This window comes from Rattus norvegicus, chromosome 10, assembly GCF_021556685.1.
Source record: "Rattus norvegicus strain SHRSP/BbbUtx chromosome 10, alternate assembly SHRSP_T2T, whole genome shotgun sequence".
Classification (NCBI taxonomy): domain Eukaryota; kingdom Metazoa; phylum Chordata; class Mammalia; order Rodentia; family Muridae; genus Rattus; species Rattus norvegicus.
In genome coordinates, this window is record NC_141543.1 from 112894584 (window position 1) to 112915991 (window position 21408).

The following is a 21408-nucleotide window of genomic DNA, read 5'->3' on the forward strand; positions in this document are numbered from 1 at the left end:
TTCTGTCTCAAAGACTACACTTGGTTTCTGTGACAGGTGATTTAGAAACAGTCCTGTCAGGGCTTGTGCCATAGGTCAGGAGCAGAGTGTGAGCCTAGCGTACATGGGCACCAAGCTCATCCTCTAGAAACAGTCGCAGAAAGTGGGGGGAGGATTGCGGCATCTTTCAACACATTCTTTGGACTTCTGTTAAGATATTATTCAGTGTGTGCCTTACCCATTACTGGTCAACGTGTGGGCTTTCCAGGTGCATCACAAGTGAGCCAATTACAGGAGTTGGGGATGCAACTGGCAGCTAAGCTGGGAACAGCACTCATCTGAGGGGCACAACTGGCTGAGAGGGTAGTGCAGGAAATGTGACTTCTTTTCCACTAGGCAGAGTACATGTGGGTTCCCTTCTGCAGCTACAGATGGGAAATTGCCTGAAGAGTTTTCTCTGGTTTACTATTTGAGAGAGTGCAGTCCATTGTGTCAGAGAAGACACCTCACATCTCACTGTTCACAAAGCACCCTGTCTTCTGTGGATGTGACTCCTTGTAAATACTGAGTTGAAATGGAAGATTTATTACGATTTTTATTTATGTGTATGTGTGTCTATGTGAGTAAAAGTCAGGTGTGTATGGGTATCTACAGAGGCCGTGGATAGAGCTGGAGTTACAGGCACTTGTGAGCTGCATTGTAGGTGCTGCAAACAACTTTGGTCTTCTGGAAGAGCAGGAAGAGCTCTTAACTGCTGAGCCATCTCTCTAAACCACTGAATATAGTTTTTCTTAAAGTGTGTGTGTCTGCCTGTGTACTGCTGGGATTGGGACTTGGGTATGTCATGTGCTAGGTAAAAACTGAGCTATATCTTGAGTGCACACACAAACCCTTTCTCGCTCTCTTTATTCTGAGACAGGGTCTCACTAAGTTACCCAAATTTTCAGCTCACTTTGTAGCCTGGGTTGGCCTTGAACTTTCCATCTTGATCCTCCTGTCTCTACTTCCCAAGTGCTAGGATTACAGATTCACCACCACACCCTGTTTTTACAGTGATGGACTGCATGCAGTTTGGGGGTATACTAAGCTGGCACTCTGATAGGTAAGCTATGTCCCCAGCTGTGTTTCTCCTTTTCCCTTCCCCATCTTCCCTTCTACCTTTTCTCTTCCTCCCTGTATTTCCCTTGCATTCTCCTCCCCTACAGAAACAGCCTGGTCCCTTGAACTCTGGCTCAAGGGATCCACTTGTCTTAGCCAACCCAGCAGATGTGACTACTGCGCTCAAGTCACTGATGGAGAGTATTCAATAAAGTCTCAGAATCATACTATCCCAGACAGATATGGGAGCACACAACTTTGATCACAGTGCTCATAAGTTAGAGACAGAGGGATTCTTTTAGTTGGAGGCCAGCCTAGTCTACATAGTGAGTCTCAGAGTAGACGGAAATAAGTGATGGAGAAACTATCTCAGAAGACGAAACAAATCCTTTCCCTCCGCCCACCTTCCTGCTTCCTTTCTTCAAACTTGGGTGGTTTTGAGGCAGTTGTAGGCCACTGTACCCGGCCATACCTCTCTCTCTTCCATGTATGTTCCCTTGATCTTCAACTTCTCTTCTTCGTTCTGAGATACCGTCACGTTTAGCCAAGGCTTGCTTTGAACTGATTCTCCTGCCTCCGTCACCTCCCAAGTGCTGGGGTGAGAGGCATGAGCCACCATGTCTAGTGATATTCCCTCTCAAATCCCAACATCTTAAGCCTTAATACCAGCACTGCAGGCAGAGGCAGGCAGATCTCCTGAGTTCAAAACCAGCCTGGTCTACAGAGGGAGTTCCAGGACAGTCAGGGCTACACAGAGAAACCTATCTCACCCCCCATGCCTCTAAAGGAAAAACTTGGAATATTTTTAAAAATTCAAGATGGAACGTATATTATTCATTTGTGAAATTCATAAAAAAAATCAGATTTTCCTTGCCTATCATGCACAAAGTCCTAGATCTATCCTGAGCACCACATGAACAGGCATGGCAAGTGCCTTTTATCCTACCATATGGGAGGTGCTGTTAGGATCAGAAGTTCAAGGTCATCCTCAGAACTTTCAGTGTTTGAGGTGAGCCTGGGGTACTTGATGCCTCAAAAGGAAATAAAGAAGGAGACAAACCATCTCTCACGGCGCCACATGGATTTCTAGCCTCGGTTGCTTCACATCATTGCCAGCTCCTTATACTGACAGTCATATTAATAATTTTAGCCCCTCCAATAGGTATCAGGATTTTTGCTTACATTTATTTTTGAGATAAGCTTGCCAACAATTGAGATAATCTTAGACACACTCTGCCATTTTGTAGCTGTGTGTTTATATAAATCAGTGTTCTTAACATTGATAATCATAAAATCAAAATTTGCTGGAGTATACATTAAATCTCAGTTCTTGGGATGCAGAGGAAGGTAACTCTTGAGTTCTGGGCCAGCCTGTTGATCTACATGGTGAGTTCTATGCCAGTCAGGGCTATATAGTGAGACCCTATCTCAAACAAACCAACCAACCAACAAATATGGATCAACTCTGAAAAACATCAATGATGCTCTATATCCTGCAGGATCAAATGTTCATCTGGGTGGAAATGGGGCATAGGAGGGAGTATGGGCAAGTGTATCCGGGGGGCTCACTGGGCAACCAGCCTTGTCAAAACAGTGAACTCCAGGTTCGTGGACAGACCCTGTTTCAGAAAAAGACAATGGAGAAAAGCCACTGAGGAGGACATCCTGACATAAATCCCTGGTGTCCACATGTCCCACAGTAGGACACACAGACTCTTCTACAATACATACACAGGAACAGACAGGCACATGTATCCTATTAGTATACAGAGTAGTTTTCATCTGTGATAAATGGTTAAGTTTACATGTATATTGAAGAATTGCTTTAAAACAAGTATCTTTATTATAAGTGTTTGGTTTGGCCAGATATGGTGGCTCATGCCTCTAATCCCAATACTTGGGAGGTAGAGGTGGGTGGATCTCTTTGGTTTTGGGTGACCTTGGCCTATATAATAAGTTCCAGGCCAGCCAAGGCTATATACAACTGTCTTTCCCTCCCCACAGAAAACACCAAGACCAACCACAAAAGCCAAACAAAGCAACATAAGTGTTTGCTTTGTCTGCTAAAAGTTAGATCTAGCCCTGTTTTATAGATGCTAGAGGCACATGGTACAGCCTCAAACCCACCCTAGGCTCAAATACATATTAAAGCAAGAGTTCAGGACAACGCAATAGTGTCACTAAGAATGGGAAAACATTTCTTGCTCTTGACCATGCTTTTTTCCTTTGACTGTGTTTTGTCTTTACATTCTTACCTAGTTATATCATTTCCATAGTTATCTCTACATCACCTACAATGCCTCAAATTAATATTTAATGAAATGGCTCTCTGCCATGTTTATAGTAGAAAGCAGTTTGAACCCTTAGGAATTTATACTGTAATTACAGGCACATATATGTCAAATAAGATATGTAAATGTTATAAAGGAACATTAATTTCTATTAAATTTATTGTAAGTTCAGACACATAGAATGAATTAAAATGCAAAATGTTCTGATGCCTCCAGTCTGGGGCCTCTATTTAGAAGCTCTTGGCTAGAATGACCATATTTATCCTGTGCAGCTTAAATCCAGACTGCTCTCAACCTATCCACTCTCCCTGACTTGAACTCCTTTTGTACATCAGTGAGAGAACACTGTGTCCCATCGCCTGCACCCAGGGGCCACCATATTGCTGTGACGTTCTTTATGACCACGTACCTCTCTTACCAGAGCTAGAGCAGGTGCATCCACTACCCTACGGTCCCAGGGAAGACACTAGGGGTCTCAGCTTCGCCTCTATCTTGGCACGGGCTTCCAGAGCCCCTCACAGCCGGCTCGATCTCCATAGCTCTGCTCTTCCCACGGGGCCCCGTAGTGGTTTCGTTTTTTTAATGGGAGAGATGGGAACACACACACACACACACAAATTGGCAAAATGTTCAGATTTGCAGTCCTTGGTATGAATTACTGAGTGCAGAACTCTATGTATTACTGGGATAATTTCTGTTACAGCCCTGCGCTGTGACACATCGGTCAATGCGGCAGGTTCCCGAGCAGCGTGCATGATTCTACGCAGCCTAGGGCGGAATGTCAGAGTGGCTAGCGGCTCCCGGGGCGCACTCGCGCCCACCATGACCTTGGACCCCCGCTCAGTCCGCGAACGCGCGCGGCCCCACGCCAACTCCCTACTCCGCCCCGGGTTTTCCGCGCCGCTGCGGCCAACCTGCGTCGCGCGACGACGCCGGACGTGCGAGCGCTCGGCGGCGCAGCTTTCCATTGGCCGGCCTCGGTAGCCCCACTGCGTGCGCCGCGCCCATTGGCCGGCGTGCCCGTCCGTCGTAGGGCCCGGCGCGCGGCCGTGCGAGCTCCCGCCCTCGCAGCTCTCCTCGCCGGCCGGCGGTCTCCGCGACCGTGCTCCGCTCGCGCGGCCCACGACCGCGCCCGGGCCTCGGCCCGCTAGGGCGCCCGCGCGGATCGGCCAGGCCTCGCAGGCGATGGCGGCCGCGGCGGCGCTCTCGGGCGCGGGCGCCCCTCCCGCGGGCGGCGGGGCCGGGGGCGGCGGATCCCCGCCGGGCGGCTGGGCCGTGGCGCGGCTCGAAGGCCGCGAGTTCGAGTACCTCATGAAGAAGCGTTCGGTGACCATCGGGCGCAACTCGTCGCAGGGCTCGGTAGATGTGAGCATGGGCCACTCGAGCTTCATCTCGCGGCGCCACCTGGAGATCTTCACGCCCCCGGGCGGCGGCCATAGCGCGGCCGCCCCGGAACCCGCGCAGCCCCGGCCGGACGCGGGCGGCGACTTCTACCTGCGCTGTCTCGGCAAGAACGGCGTGTTCGTGGACGGGGTGTTCCAGCGGCGGGGGGCGCCGCCGCTGCAGCTGCCGCGCGTGTGAGTGGCGGGCGGGGGCTGCGGCCTGGACCTGACCCACAGTGGCTACCCACCGCAGGGAGGGACCCTGACCCACAGCAGCCACCCCGAGGGAGGGGCGGGACCCAGACCCCCTAACCATCATCAGGCAGGATTCAGAAGACCCACATCAGCTGCCTATGAGCAGGGTCAGACCCTGAACCAGACCTTCTGGTCACCATCAGGGAGGGATCCTGATCCGCTATCCAGGAGCAAGGAAGGCTAGACTCACCACCAGGATCCATTCACTACCATAACCAAGACCTGACTGATTCTGACTTACCCTAGTTTAATACCCACTACCAGAGCTGGGACCACAACCCCCAGCGCTCCACCCGGAGTGTTTAACCTGGCTGGCCCACTCATGTCTGCCCTCACACCGCCGTTCCCATGCACTGGTATCCTAGCCCACAGCCCTTTGTCCAGTCCGACATGGGACTCTCAGAACACAAACCATCATTTCTGTCTTCAACCCTCAGCCCTCCCTGCCATCATCACCAGCGTTGGTGGGTGGAAGTTTTATGAGTGCTGTGTGCCTAACCATCAGGGAGGAAGCACCCAAGGGAGATGTTAAGCTGTGTGTGGTGGAAAACTGCCCTGAACTAAAATACCTATCTAAAATGAAGAATAGATACCTGTTACCTTTTTTTTTTTTTTTTTTTTTTAAATTCACGTTTCAATGGCAAGGCATTTTGGAGGTAGTGTCTTAAGCCTAACAGTTCTCTTCCCCCAATGTTTTTGTAGCCTGAAAATTAAAAACCCCAAACATGAAGGATTAAAAACCTGTCCAGAAATCTGGGAAAACTGGATATTTCAACACAGTAATTTTTAAAAAGCACCTTTAGCCGGGTGCAGTGCCTTCAACCTGTAATCCCAGCACCCTGGAGGCTGAGACAGTAGAAATTTGAGTTCCAGGCTAGGTTAGACTGTATAGTAAACTCTAGATTAGTTTGGGTTGTATGGTGAGACACTGTCTCATAAAACAACAACAACAAAAAAACAGAACAAAGAGTGTTTGGTTTTTTAAGGAATTATAAGATTGTGTAGAGTGAGAAGGGAGCCTCATAGGGAACTGTCAATCACTGTACAAAACAATTTTCAATTTGGTTCTGTGGTTGGATAAACTTATCATTTACTGTGCTTGAAAAACAACTTTGCTCTCTAGGAAATGCTAATTATTCCTCAGGTTCCTTTCTAGATCATTGCTAGTACAGCTTTTGCCACAGACTGAAGTTTTTAATTGCTTTCAGTTTTTGGAGATAATGGTAAGAGCCGTGGTTTTAACTTAGGTTTGATGTGTGTGTATTCCATATCTCTTATCCTTGGGATGGTGTTCCAGCAGGCACCACTGTGCTTGGCTACAAAGTATTTATATATATATTTATTTATTTAAAAATATTAACAGTCTCTGTGTTTAATAGCACTTGTTGCTCTTGCAGAGGACTTGGGATCAGTTTGCATCATCCACATTACAGCCAAAACTTTAGGTGTCAGATACCCTCTTCTAAATGCTGTCATCACTGGGCATGCACATAGTACACAAACATATGTGCGGGCACATTCTCATACACAAAATAGAATAAATATAAAGTTACATTTGTTGCCAGGTGTAGTGGCACACTTTTAATCCCAGCACTTAGGAGGCAGAGGCAGGTGGATCTCTATGAGTTCAAGGTCAGCCAGGACTACATAGAGAGTTCCAGGCCAGCCAGGGCTAACCCTTGCCTCAAAATAAATAAATAAAATAATAAGTAAAATTACATTTGTTTATATCTGTGCCTTGCTTGCATTCGCTACAGCACACACATGGAGGCCAGAGGACAACTTGCTGGAGTCAATATTTTCTTTCTGCTGTGTGGGTCCTGGGTATCAGACTCAGATCATCAGATGTGGCAGCATGGGCCCTTACCAGTAAGCTGTCTTGTTGGCCTACAAGTTATTTTTTATTGTTATTTTTAAATTTCAAATTAAATTAAAAACTTAGATTAAAACTTATGAGTATGTGTCTGTGTTGGTATGTACATGTGAGGTAGGTTCGTCAGAGGCATCAGAGGATCTCCTGTAGGTGGTTATGAACCATTGGACATAGGCGCTGGGAGCCAAATGTAGCTCTTCTGAAGCAGCACATGTGCTTAGCTCAGGAGCCATCCCTCCAGCTCCAAGTGTGTGCCTGTGCACACATGTGTGCCTGTGCACCACATGTGTGCCTGCTACCTTTACAGGCAGAAGAGGACTTTGGATTCCTTGGAGCTGCTACACAGTTTTGAGCCACCATGTGGGTCCTGGGGATTGAACCTGGGTCTTTTGGAAGAACAGCCAATGCTCTTAACCACAGAACCAACACTGTGGCGACCCAAAATCTTTTCAAGTTTAAACAAACAAATAGGTACCGGCATGCACACTTAGGAGTATATAATGGAAGGGTTATGCCAAGGCTGAAATATTTTTGAGACTATGACAAGGTGACCTTGAACTGGAGACCTTACTGCCTCCACCTAGGAACTGGTGTACTACAACTGTTGTGAATACTCTTGTTACTTTGTTTCCAAATACATTTCTTCCTCTGTTGTCTAGGTAAACTTGTCCTTGAACTCTTAGTGAGTCTCCCACCCCAGCTTTTTTTTTTCTTTCCAGACAGGATTTCTCTGTATCCCTGGTTGTCTTGGAACTTAATCTGTACACCAGGCTGGCCTTACTCAGAGATCTTCTGCCTCTGCCTCCAAGTGCTGGAATTAAAGATGTGGGCCACCACTGCCCAGCATCCACTAACCCTGCATGCTGGGATCTATAAACTCCCCTGACTGGCGCACTCTGCTTTGAAATATTCTTAATGTTTTTGTCCTTGGCTGCCCTTATATTTGATTCGTTTTGGAGACAGGATTTCTCTGTGTAGCCCTGGGTGGCCTGGAACCAGCTCTAGCTCTATAGATCAGGCTGGCCTCGAACTCAGGGATTAAGGGTGTGCACCACCACAGTACTTGTTGGTCTTGTATTTAAACCACCATGATTTTATCCTAGTTTGAACTTTTATTTTTATGTTTGCATTTTGTAGTTTACCTTAAAAATTCAAAGGGGTTAGTATCTTAGTGCATGCCTTTAATCCCATCCAACACTTGGGAGGAAGAGATGGAAGGATTTCTCTTGAGTTCCAGTCTAGCCAGGTGTACAAGTACCACCTTGCCTAAGAGAACAAAATTCAAAGGTAATTTGCAAGGATATGAAGTACAGTAGTGGTGGTTTAAAGTGTGATCAGTTCATTGAAGTAGGATATACTGTATGGATTTGGCATACCTATTTGAATAGGACTACTCATATCCTATGGTGAGTATCTTTAGTAAGTGTGGTTGCAACAGTACAGATGCCTTTGCACTGACTGGTGAGCCCAGTGCCCACTGTGGATGTGTACTTGGGACTCAGTAGGCATGACAACAATGGGGGTGTGTGTACTTTCTTTTTCTTCTTAGATTTATTTATTTCATTTATATGAGTACATTGTCACTCTTCAGACAGAACAGAAGAGGACATCCGATCCCATTACACATGGTTGTGAGCCACCATGTAGTTGCGGGAATTGATCTCAGGACCTCTGCAAGAACAGTCAGTGCTCCTAACCACTGAGCCATCTCCAGCCTGACATGTGTATTTTCAAAAACAAAAATCCACATGATTCTACAGATCCTTGTTTTTCAGCCAAGTATGCAAAGCCATATGTGAGGGAAATGTAATTTTTTTTTTTTGAGACCCTGTGACTTAGGAGAGGCACTGGTCCTCTTAAACTGGGATTTGTAGGGTCTCCTGAAGGTGGGCAGGTGGAGGAAACCTCCCAGCTTCGAATGAACCTGTACTCTTGCACTGGAATGGATGGGATCCAGGCTGAGAAGGATCTCAGAGGGAGGGTGTGCAAGGCTCAAGTGTGGCTTTGGACTTGGTGAAGTATTGCTTTCACTTTAGTGAAAGTGTCCCCCTTAGGCTCAGGTAGCTGAATATTTGGTCCCCAGTTGGTGGTGCTGTTGGGGGAAGTTTAGGAAGTATGCCTTTCAGGAATATGTCACTAAGGGTAGGTAGGCTTTTCAAATAAAAAGCCCCTCCTAGTTGTTTTTTTTTATTTTTAATTTTTTTATTTTAACCCCCTGCTTCAAGCTCATGGTTCAAGATCTGATCTCTTTGCTTCTTGCTCCTGCTGCCTGCTACTGTGCCTTCTGCCGTGGTTTTTTTTTTTTTTTTTTTTCTTTTTTTCGGAGCTGGGGACCGAACCCGGGGCCTTGCGCTTATTAGGCAAGTGCTCTACCACTGAGCTAAATCCCCAACCCCAAAAGTGGTTAATTTTTATCCCTCTAGATAAGGATATGCTAAAATAAAGTCTTTTTTTTCCTCTCTCTTTTTTTTTTTTTTTTTTTTTTTTTTCGGAGCTGGGGATCGAACCCAGGGCCTTGTGCTTGCACTCTACCGCTGAGCTAAATCCCTAACCCCACAAACCCTTCTATACGAGGTTTTTGGTATGGTTATTTCATCAAAGCAACAGAAAAGTATTAACACAGCAAAGTAAGCCTTTTTAGAGTACAGGGTCTTTCACTGTCCAATGACTTAAGTTTAGTGCCTAAGACTAAAGTTTTAAACCAGTGGTTAGCCAGGCTGTAGTTGCACACACCTGTAGTCCTAGCACTCAGGAGGCAGAGGCAGGTGACTCTCTTGAGGTCAAGGGCAGCCTGGTCTACACAGTGAGTTTCAGGACAGTCAAGGCCACACAGAGAAACTTCTGTTTCGAAAAACAGAACGGAAAAAAGAAATCAGTGGGACCAGAAAGTTTGGGTTTGTTCCTGTTGTCATGGTAGCAAACAAATATAACATCAAAATTAGCAACTTTTTTTTTTTTAAATAAGCCGCTTTTAAAATCTTTTCTTTTTAAAATACATGTAAGTGTGTGGGTATGGATGCCAGATCCTTCAGAGCTGGAGTTACAGGTGGTTGTGAGCTGACATGGGTGTTGGGAACCAAACTTAGATCTCCAGCAGTAGAACATTCTCTTAACCACTGAGCTATCCATCATTCCAGCCCCCATCTCCAACCCTCAAATAAGTAGCTCATTTATGTATGTGTGTAGTATGTATGTAGGTGTGTGTGTATGTATGCGTGTATATGTGAGAGTCTTTATACAGTGGTCTGGAACTCCCTGACTGCCTCCTGAGTGCTGGGATTAAAGGCATGTACACCATGCCCAGCTTAATGGTTGCTTTTAAACTTTGAAAATGCCAGTTATGTAATTTATTTTATCTGTATGAGTGTTTTACTTTCACATGTCTGCACCGCTGGCTTGCCGGGTGCCTTGAGAGGCTGGAAGAGGCTGTTGCAGCCCCTGGAACTAGGTTGCAGACATTGTGAGCTGCTCTGTGAGTAGAGCCAAACCCAGGTCCTCTGCCTCCAGTACTTTTAGCCGCCAAGCTGCCTCTTCAGCCCCAAATCCCTAAGTTTAACCAGAGTCTAGACTAATATCCTTCATAACAGAAAGAATAGTTTATTATTGCCTAAGAGTAGTTTTTGAGATGGTCTCGCTGTAGGACAGTGTCTAACTCCATGACTTTCCTGCCTTGCCCTCTCTAGGGGTGGGATTGCAGGTGTGCACCACCTTGTTTTGCTGCCTCATTTATTTATTATTGCAAAATAAATTATGCTTATTAAGAAAAGTGACCCCTATTTCCATCTCAGCCTGATTGAACTGGCTCTCTGCAGTGCTTCGTGATGTAGCCATACTCCTCGCATAGATTTTGACTTGAAGATGGTATTTAGTAGGGTCATATTTAGAGGCTTGTTCTGTAAGTCAGGGAAAACTGTAGAGAGACTGCAGATGGTCATGCAGTGGCTTCTGCAGCTTGTCAGATGAGTGGAGGTGACTCTTGGTGACTGGTCAACGCCTAATGAGTTGCCCAGAACCATGGTTCTCAGAGAACACTTGTATCAGTAAGGAGACGTAAGAACAGGTTGTCTGGTTGGGGTGGCCATGAAATGGGACCATAACTTTTACAGGGTGAGGACAGACAGGATAGAGGATGTAGAGTGAGGGGGAGAGGGTCATGAAAGGATGGAGGGCTAAGATTAGAGTTGGAAACCTTGTGCGGCAGCAGGTTTGCAGCAAAGGCCCTGCTTGCCTGGAGGTGGAGTGACAAGTGTGAGCTGGAGGATAGTTCCCTGCTGGAGAAGACCTAAGCAGGCAGAGCTGATCCGAACACCTAGCCCCAGCCCTCGCAAGGCCCGGTGTCTGTTCACCAAGGGCTGTGAGGGTTGCTTGACGTGAGCTTCTTTAGCTGAGCAGATGAAAGCCTGGGCTCGGGGCCGGGACCTGGTGAGGCTGTGTATACACTGCTCTGCTGTGTCAGTAGTTGCCTCATGGCTTGCCCGCAAGCAAGCTCCGTGTGCACAGTCACTCGGCACCTTGGTGCACCTCATTACTGGTTGTGGACACTGGGAGCAGTCACTCTGGAATTGTCACTTCCATTGCCAGCCCAGGGACTTGTTTGGCACTCCAGTGGTGAGACACAGTTACCTGCCACAGGCACCTCTATACTTGTGTCTTTTGATGATGTTGTTGGTTTTGTTTTTTGAAGCAGGGTCTTAATATGTAGCCCTGGCTGCTCTGGAAATTGCTGTGTAGATCAAAGACCATGCTGGCCTACAGAAACCTGCCTGCCACTGTGTCCTGAGTACTGGCCTTAAAGGTGTGTACCATCAAGTTCTCTTGTGTGTCCATGTCCATGGGTCACAGTATACACGTGGAGGTCAGAGAACCGTGGCAGGAGCCGTGTCTCCCAACTGACCTGCCTTCTGTTCATTTTAATGTTTACTTGATAGTGTAGGCTGTCTGAGACTTAAGTAATTAACATTTTTAACATTTTAAAGGATTTCCTTCAGTCTTTTTGTATGTAAGTGTAGGTGCGTGCATGGATGCCATTGCACAGATGTGGAGGTCAGAGTACGGTTTCGGGAGTTGGTTCTCCTTTTCTATCTTACTAAGGTAAATTCTCTTGTTTCTGCTACTCTGTATGCTTTAGTCCGGCCTGTGAGCTTCTGAGTGACTTTTCTGCCCCTACCTCCTGTCTCACATTAGGATTTCAGAAGAAAGTACTGTCTCGGGCTTGCCACTGCAAGTTGTTAATCTGCTAAGCCATCTCCTGGCCCCAGCTTTTAAAAGTTTATTGTCCATCCGTCCGTCCATCCGAAGATCCATCCATCCGAAGATCCATCCATCCATCCATCCATCCATCATCCATCCATCTATCCATCCATCCAAACATCCATCCATCCATCCAAACATCCATCCATCCATCCAAACATCCATCCATCCATCCAAACATCCATCCATCCATCCAAACATCCATCCATCCATCTATCCATCCATCCATCCATTTCAGGACTGGGTTTCTCTAGCCTTGGCTGTTGTGGAATTCTGTAGATTGGGATGGCCTCAAACTTACAGAAATACACTTGCTTCTGCCTCCCGAGTGCTGGGAGTTGAAGATCTGCACGATCACGACCAGCCTTGCCACAGTTTTTTTTTTTTTTTTTTTTTTTTGGTTCTTTTTTTCGGAGCTGGGGACCGAACCCAGGGCCTTGCGCTTCCTAGGTAAGCGCTCTACCACTGAGCTAAATCCCCAGCCCCCACAGTTTTTAAAAGAAAGCATTTTTCATCTTCTCAGTGTGTGCGCGCACATCCATCCACCCATCCTGTGCAGTCAGTACAATTTGTGGAAACCCTTCCCACCACGAAGGTTCTGGAGATGGGACTCAGGTCTACATCCATGTCAGGTGCCTTTTCCTACTTCAGCCATCAATTTTTAACTTTGAAACAGCTCTTTACTTATCCCTGGCTGCTGGCTATCCTGGAACTCACTTGGTAGATCACACTAGCTTTGAACTCAGAGATCTGCCTGGCCCTGCCTCCCACGTGCTGGGACCTGTGCTGCCACCTGTGCTGCCACACCCAGCCAGTTTTGAGATAGGACAGTTCATTAGCCAGACGCCTGTGTCTTGTTACTTGGGATAGTTATTTGCATACCTCTTGGCTGACAGCAAGGGCTGGTTCCCAGGTAGATGGTACCTACATCCCAGCATACTTAACCTTTCTGGTTGCTCCCTCTGTGATTGGGATGAGTGTCTGCATCACAGCACAGTTGAATCGTATTTGTGTCCCAGTTGGGACACAGACCTGAGGCCACATTTGTTTTGACCATCACAGACCTGAGCTTAGTGCTTGGAACCTGGTGCTGAGGGTCCATGAGGCTTGAGCACACGGGACACCAGTGTTGTCTCTGTCCTATCTTCCAGCTCTGTGATCCAGAGAGCAGGGAAAGTAGAGGACTGTTAGGTGTAGCATCAGTTTTGAGACCTGCTTGTTCATTAGCCTGACACCTTTAGTGATGTGTTTCTCTTTCCTTTTTAAAATCTTATTTATTGTACATGTATAGGCTTGCATACGTGTGTATATGTATACTACATGACTGCCTTGTGCCCACAGGGGCTGGAAGGGACTTCAGCTTGAACTGCCATGTGACTGCTAGGAATTGAATTGAATCAGGATCCTTTGGAAGAGCAGCCAGTTCTTGCTGACCTCTCTAGCCCTGTCTTTTCTTTTTAAGCTTGTCTTTATTTAATTTTACAGTTTCCTCTCCTGTTAGGGGAGAAAGGAGCTACTGGTTTTTAAATTACGCTGTTCTTTTTTTTTTTTTTTTCCTTTGGAGCTGAGGACTGAACCCAGGGCCTTGTACTTGCTAGGCAAGCGCTCTACCACTGAGCTAAATCCCCAACCCCAATTACACTGTTCTTTTTTTTTTTTTCTTTCTTTTTTTTTTTTTTTCGGAGCTGGGGACTGAACCCAGGGCCTTGTGCTTGCTAGGCAAGCGCTCTACCACTGAGCTAAATCCCCAACCCTACACTGTTCTTTAGAGACAAAACAGCAGTTGTCTTGTTGGTTAGTTGGTTTAGTTTGGTTTGGTTTGACTTTTGGGGATAGGATCTCTCTCTGGGTAGCCCAGGCTGGCTTTGAATTTGTGGTGATCATTCTGTATCTACCTCTTGAATGCTGGGATTACAAGCATGCATGATCCTGCCTGGTTCTGATTGTTTTTCTAGGGGATAGGAATGGTCATAAGAATTTGACCTCTGCTTGTTGGAGGCTGGGTCTCCCAGGACAATGTCAGGAAGATGTGGATCCTGTTTTAGGCCTCCCACCCTGATGCCAGACAGACAGTCTTCCAGGATGACCATTGGTGAAGAGGCACACTACTGCTCCTCAGGGTGCCTGGAAATACCATAATTCTGGCATTGGTTTGCTGGAGGTTGGAGATGAGCAGGACTGTCACAGCAGTTACTGTCCTTGGGTCTGAAACCTTTGCATCTCGTATTCTTCCTGTGAGGACAGAATGAGCGTTCTTGCCTTTGTCTCTTACTGGCCTTGAGGCTTTTTAAGTCCCTGGTTTCCTTTCCCTTCATTTAGTACTTAGGTGTCTCTCCAGTTTCCAGTATGAGGTGCTGCTTTCTCCATTTTTACCCTGTGAACCACTTCCTGTTTCATAGTAGGTGGAGAATCAGGACTTACTCTTTCCTCATGGGATCCCAGTGGAATCTAGAATCTGGTTGGATAGTGCCGCCTTGGCTTCTAGCTTCTGTCAGTCTCTACATTGCTTTTTGTTTGTATTTATTTATTTATTTATTTATTTATTTATTTATTTATTTATTTATTTATTTATTTATGGTTCTTTTTTTCGGAGCTGGGGACCGAACCCAGGGCCTTGCGCTTCCTAGGTAAGCGCTCTACCACTGAGCTAAATCCCCAGCCCTTGTTTGTATTTATTAAATTCATGTTTATGTATATGTATACTTGAGAACCAGGCCATACCTTTTTTCCTGGGAGGAGTGTACAATTGAAACTGAGCTCTGTAAGCTTTGAAAGCCATCAATTGTTTTCCAGGTGGCACAGCAGCTTAGGGCACCGTAAGAGTGGTTGGTAAGTAACACTGGTCTCAAGAACAACCTGGCAGCAGCCCCTTGCATTGCGTAGTTTAGAGTGCAAGAGGGCTTCCTTGATATCCTTGGCGCATTGTGATCTATTATCATTAGCATCTTGAGTTCTAATTCCTCTTCTCACATAGCTGTTCCCCTCTGGTCTTCCAGAGTCAGCACCAAATCCCAAACAGACTTTCGATCCTTAGAAATGTCACAGCATAGTTGGCTGATGTCAGTTGGTGTCTGTGCATTTACTGCTGGTTTAACATCACTGTTAATCAAACACACTCAGGTGCCGATGTAATAGGATGGGGACTGAGGTCTAGCTGGGTGTGGCTCCCTGACTTGTTCTCCCCATGTTCTAAGGTTCCTTTGGATCCCCAGTTGCAGAAGCACGGTACTAGTACTTTGTTTTGTGAACCTAATCACACACACATACACTTTCTCCTGCTAGTTTACCATTTCCTGTTGTGTGTTGGTACACACACACACATGCGCGCACACACACACACTTCTCCTGCTAGTTTACCATTTCCTGTTTTGTGTTGGTGTATACACACACACACACACACACACATACACACTTTCTCCTGCTAGTTTACCATTTCCTGTTGTGTGTTGGTATACACACACTCACACACATACACACACATACACACACACACACTGCTAGTTTACCATCTTCTGTTGTGTGTTGGTGCACACACACACACATACACACACTTCTCCTGTTAGTTTACCATCTCCTGTTGTGTGTTGGTGCACACACACACACACACACACTGCTAGTTTACCATCTCCTGTTGTGTGTTGGTGCACACACACACACTTTCTCCTACTAGTTTACCATTTCCTGTTATGTGTTGACACACACACACACACACACACACACACACACACACTGCTAGTTTACCATCTCCTGTTGTGTGTTGGTGCACACACAAGCTTATGGAGGCCAGCCTTGGGTATTGCTGTTTAGATGCTGCAACCACATTTCCTCTCGCTGGTGCCTTGTCTCTGTCTCCCTAGTGCTGGAGTTAAAAGCCACTTCATCTGCTTTTACATGCAGTGGGTGGGGGTGGTAGTGTTGAACGTGGGTCCTCATGGATGCTTGGGCAGCGGATCCTTTATTGAACTCTGGCATCTCAGTTTTTTTGTTTTTTTATTGCAACTTCCATTTTTAGAAACCATATGTACTGGATAGTTTTATGTCAACTTGACACTAAAGTCACTTGAGAAGAGGGACTCTCAATTAAGAAAATGCCTCTACAAGATCATGCTATAGGCAAGACTATAAGGGTATTTTGTTTATGAGAGAGGATCCAGCCTATTGTGGGTGGAGCAGTCACTGGGCAGGTAGTCCTGGATTCCATAAGAAAGCAGGTTGAGCAAGCCAAGATGAGCAAACCAGTAAGAAACCCTCCATGGTCTCTGCTTGAGCTCCTCCAGGTTCCTGCCCTGCTTGAGTTTCTGCCCTGACTTACTTTGATGATGAACTGAGATATGGACACATAAGCTAAATAAACCCTTCTCTTCCCAAGTTGTTTTGGTCATGGTGTCTCATCACAGCAGTAGTAACCCTAACTAGGACTTCATAAAACCTAATTATAACACCTAACCATACTACCTAGTATTCATTCATTCTCAGTCTCTCATTCTCCCATTCTCCCTTCCTTCCCTTTCTCCCCTGTCCCCCTCCCCCTCCCTTCCTCCTTTTGAGGCAGGGTCTTACTACATAGCTTTGGCTGTCCTATAACTATATAGACCATGCTAGTCTCAGACTCGGAGATCTTTGGGCCTCCACTGCCTAAGTGGTGGGATTAAAGGCACGCACCACACAGTGCCAATATTATCTTAGATTTAATGAATTGTATCTCACAGCCTTAGGCTTCCTGAGACTTGTTGGGTTAATTAAAAAAGCGAACATGTACTGAAGTCACTGACCTACGTTCAGAACCAGATATTTCTCAAAAATCACAAGCATTAAATTAGCAAAAGATTGTTCATACCCAAAAGAGTATTAATTGATTATAAAAAGCTCAGAACTCTTTGTTTGCATAAATTACCTCCAATTTATTGTGCCTTCTGTCCTACAGAGTAGCATGTTTCACCAGTGTTAACTAATCAGCAAGAAAGCCTGGATTAAATTCAGTTCTAAACTGACTTTCGTAACTTTTCTCATCTTTGTATTCTCTAGATGACTCCATCCACATAGTCACAATAACTGTAGGCGCATTTGAGGGTCAAACTCAACTCCCTTGAGACCTTAGTTCCTGCTCAAACTGGGTTTGTTGGTGGCTTATGGGAGAGACGTCTCAATTTTGCCCCCACAATAGCATCTGCCTTCTGCCTATAACAAAAGCTGCTCTGGTTTCTTGCTTGATCCTCTCTCTTCTGTGTGATGGTTGGGGTGGGCCTTGTGGTAAAGGGGAAGGAAGGTCCTGGTACCAGAGCTGAGAGTTGAGACCTGAAGATCCTTTGTCAACAACCCTAAGCACACTGAATGAGAGCCTAGTGAATCTTTTGGGGGAATTTTCTTTGTAGAAAATCTGAAAAGACTCGAAGGTCAAGTTATATGGAAGCCTCAGTTCCAAAGTAGCTTGGAAAAAATTATTATAGTTTTGAAATAACCTAAAAATCCCAAACTCCAACAAGAGGTTGGGTTTTGTTGGTGAGTGTTTATGTATATGGTACCTGACTGGAGTCCTGACAGCTTTCAGCAGAACATGCCTTTTCTAAACCTGGAGAAGGAGCCTGGAAGTGTCTAGGCCCAGTGTGGGACCACCAAACATTAAACCAGCAAAAGATTCTTCATATCCAAAAGAGTATTAAAAAAATGAATTAAAAAAAAAAAGCAGACTGACTTATCAGTGCAATGCCCTTCTATGTTGTGAATGACAGATGTTCTGTCCCAAGGCTGAGGTAGCTGTTGTCCGTCCACTAGGCGTTTGTACTTCTGTCCAGCTTACTTTAGCTTGACATGGTCTTCTATGACACATCGTTGTGGTTAATGAGGGTTGGCTCAACACTGGTTGGGATTTGGTTTTGTTCTTTAACCTGAGTTCTACTTTGGCCACCCTGGTCTACTAGAGTGGTAACATATGTGTTAGAGCCACCATAACCATACTAAGTGACTATTATCCAAGCTACTGAGACTCACTGCAGTACCAAAGCTCGTCTCTGGATTCTTTCTTTCTTTTTTTTTTTTTTTTTGGTTCTTTTTTGCGGAACTGGGGACCAAACCCAGGGCCTTGTGCTTTCTAGGTAAGCGCTCTACCACTGAGCTAAATCCCCAGCCCCTCTGGATTCTTTCTTAAACAGAATATAAACAGGTTTGCTAGAGACAGCTAGAAGAGTGGGAAGGAAGCTGTTTTACCATTTCTGAACTGTTAGAGGGATCTTTTTCATGGCAATCTGAACTTAGTGCAGGAATATGTGGCTTAAAGGTTAACTATCCATCCTGGCTTTACTATTCCTACTCTTCTCCTGGAGTATATCCTAAGTACGCCTAAATAACCACTCTGTGGCCTAGTGAGTTGTTCAGTATAGGCTTTAAAAAGGTATTCAGTGCATATATCAATATGTACTCACACTGAGGTCAGAGGGGGCACACACACACATATGGTTCTCCCTCCTATAGGAATTGCAGAGATAGAACTCAGGCTGGCAGTCTTTACAGCCAGTACCTGTTGAGCCATCTCATTGGCCCTTGACGTAGGCTTTTTGTTTTGCTTTTGTTTTTGAGACAGGGTTTCTCTGTAGCCTTGGCTGCCCTGCAACTCACTTTGTAGACCATGCTGGCCTCTTACTCAGATCAACTTGCCTGTTTCTCGAGTGCTAGAATTAAATGCCAGTGGACTTGACTTTTGGGGAATGCAGAGATAGTTCAGCAGTTAAGAGCACAGGCTGCTCTTACAGAGGACTTAAATTCAGTTCATAGCACCCCTACACACATTGTACATATACACAAACACATACATAAAAATAAATCTTAGGGCCGGCCGTTGTGGTGCACATCTTTAATCTCAGCATTGGGAGGCCAGCAGAGATCTCTGTGAGTTCCAGATCTGCCTGATCTACAGAGTTACAGGCCAGCCAGTGAGACTGTCTTAAAAAAAAAAACAAAACAAAAAACAAAAAACAAAAATCTTAAAACAGCAACAAAACTTGGGAGATAACTAGAGAAAATGGCTTAGCAGTTATAAACACTTGCTCCTCTTGCAGAGGACCTAGTTCAGGTGTTCAACACCTACAGCTGACTGCAATTTCAGTTCCAAGGGATGCAGTGCCCTTTTCTGGCTCTGGGCATGCACACGATTTGTAGACCCCTACAAGCAAAACAAAACAAATGAATGTGGCAGAACAAGGCAGAAATGTTCGAGGCAATTCACACTTGTATAAGTGTTCTACCATTGAGTGCCCTTTAGACAGGGTCTCATGCAGACTATGCTGACCTCAAACTCAAGATTGGTTGATTAGGGAGTATCCAAAGTGGCTTTTGTTTTCAAACTGTGTGTTTTAAAGCTAAAGATGGCTGATGCTGTGGAAGCCTGGGCACATGTACATACCGTTTCTTTCTTTCTTTTTTTTTTTTTAAAGATTTATTGATTATTTTATGTATATGAGTGCACTGTAGCTATCTTCAGATAACACCAGAAGAGGGCATCAGATCCCATTGCAGATGGTTGTGAGCCACCATGTGGTTGCTGGGAATTGAACTCAGGGCCTCTGGAAAAGCAGTCAGTGCTCTTTTTTTTTGGTTCTTTTTTTCGGAGCTGGGGACCGAACCCAGGGCCTTGTGCTTCCTAGGTAAGCGCTCTACCACTGAGCTAAATCCCCAGCCCCGCAGTCAGTGCTCTTAACTCCTGAGCCAACTCTCCAGCCCACACGTACAGGCACGTACAGTTTCTTTAAGTAAAAATGTATATCAGGATATAGAATTCATGGTGGTACTGGAAAACCATTATTGGTCTGTTAGAGGAACAAAGCTGACCTGCTGTTGGTCCTATTTTGATGCTGGACAGAGGTATCTGGTCTTTCTTGCATCACTTGCTTTTGCTTCACCACAGGTTATGTGTGACTCTTTCTCGGGTCTGACCTAGGTTCCATTTTTCTGTCTTGGGCTAGGAGTAGGGTGTGGTGGTCTTTGTTTATTGTCTTATTCATTCTGGTGAGTGTCCTTGAAGAGCCTTGGGGAGACGCTCCAGAGAATGTACAAACTGGAGCATATCCTACCAAACCAGGCCTTTTCCAGTTCCGCACACTATCCTAACTGAACCAACCTGAATTTAGTGACTTGGTAGCTTGACAACTTCTACCTCCCTTCCCTGCTGTCTAACTAGTTGAAATTAGCTTCTCAAAGATAAAAATACTCTTCTCTTTTTGGTTTGTTTAGAAACAGTCTTTGTGCAGCCCCAGCTGATCTGTAACTTTGAAGACCAGGCTGTCTAACACTTCTGTGATCTTCCTGCCTCTGCCTTCTGAGTGCTAGAATCAACAAGAGTATCCTGTTCTTATTCTCAGTGTGTTTTCTTCCACTCCATCTCTGTAGTTCAAGGCTGGCCTTGAACTCAGATCCAGCTGCTTCTGCCTCCTGAGTGCTGGGATTAAAGCACATTGGGAGGGGTGGGTTCTTCCCCTCCCCTCCCCTCCCCTCCCCTCCCCTCCCCTCCCCTCCCCTCCCCTCCCCTCCCCTCCCCTCCCCTCCCCTCCCCTCCCCTCCCCTCCCCCTCTCCTCCCCCACCCCTCCCCCTCTCCTCCCCTCCCCCTCCCCTCCCCTCCTCTCCCCTCCCTTCCCCCTCCCCTCCCCCCTCCCCTCCCCTTTCTTTCAGATTTACTTTGTCATCTGTATGTGCATGTGAGTGCATGTTCCCAGGGAGACCCGAGGTATCAGAGCCTAGAACTGGAGTTGTAGGTGGTTGTTAACCATTCACAGTTTCATTGCTGGACCTGAACTCTGATCCTTGCAGTTATTACACTCCCTTAACCACTGAGCCAATTCTCCAGCCCTTAGATCTTATTCCATTTGTTTGTTTTTGAGACAGGAGCTCACTGTATAGCCCAGGCTAGCCTTGAACTCTCAGCTTCCCAAGTACTGGGACTGCAGAAATATCCACCATGTTTTGCTAAGAAAATTGCTTAAAGCTTTTGTGTAGTAAGTCCAGCATCTGGTCTTTCTTCAGGACTGGATTCTTTTTGTTGCACTGCTCCTGTTTGTGTGTGGGTGTGTACGTTAGAGATTGAACCCAGGGTCTAACATATGTTAAGCATATGGGCTAGCACTGAGCATTATACATAAATCTTTTTTGCTCCTTTGGTGAGTCACTCCTGTCTCTTTATGTAACTTAAGATTTCTGTTGTAGTGTTGAAAACTGGTAGCTTTGGAAATCATGTTTGCCTTGTAGTTTGTTGGGGGTTTTATTGGTTTGTTGAGACCCATGTGAACCTTTTGT

General features: G+C 45.9%; 1 protein-coding gene across 4 annotated transcripts in view; it reads left to right on the forward strand.

Moving 5' to 3' along the window:
• The first annotated feature begins 4420 nt into the window (after nt 1-4420).
• Foxk2 (forkhead box K2) overlaps nt 4421-21408 on the forward strand; it is a 49960-nt gene continuing 32972 nt past the window's right edge. For 2 of the 4 annotated variants that reach the window (XM_087572607.1, XM_087572608.1), the window contains exon 1: nt 9805-11673. Coding sequence is in view for 1 of the 4 variants with exons in the window: in NM_001401861.1 (NP_001388790.1) it covers nt 4554-4945 (392 nt within the window). In the remaining 3 variants the exon portion in view is untranslated. 4 annotated transcript variants of the gene reach the window in all.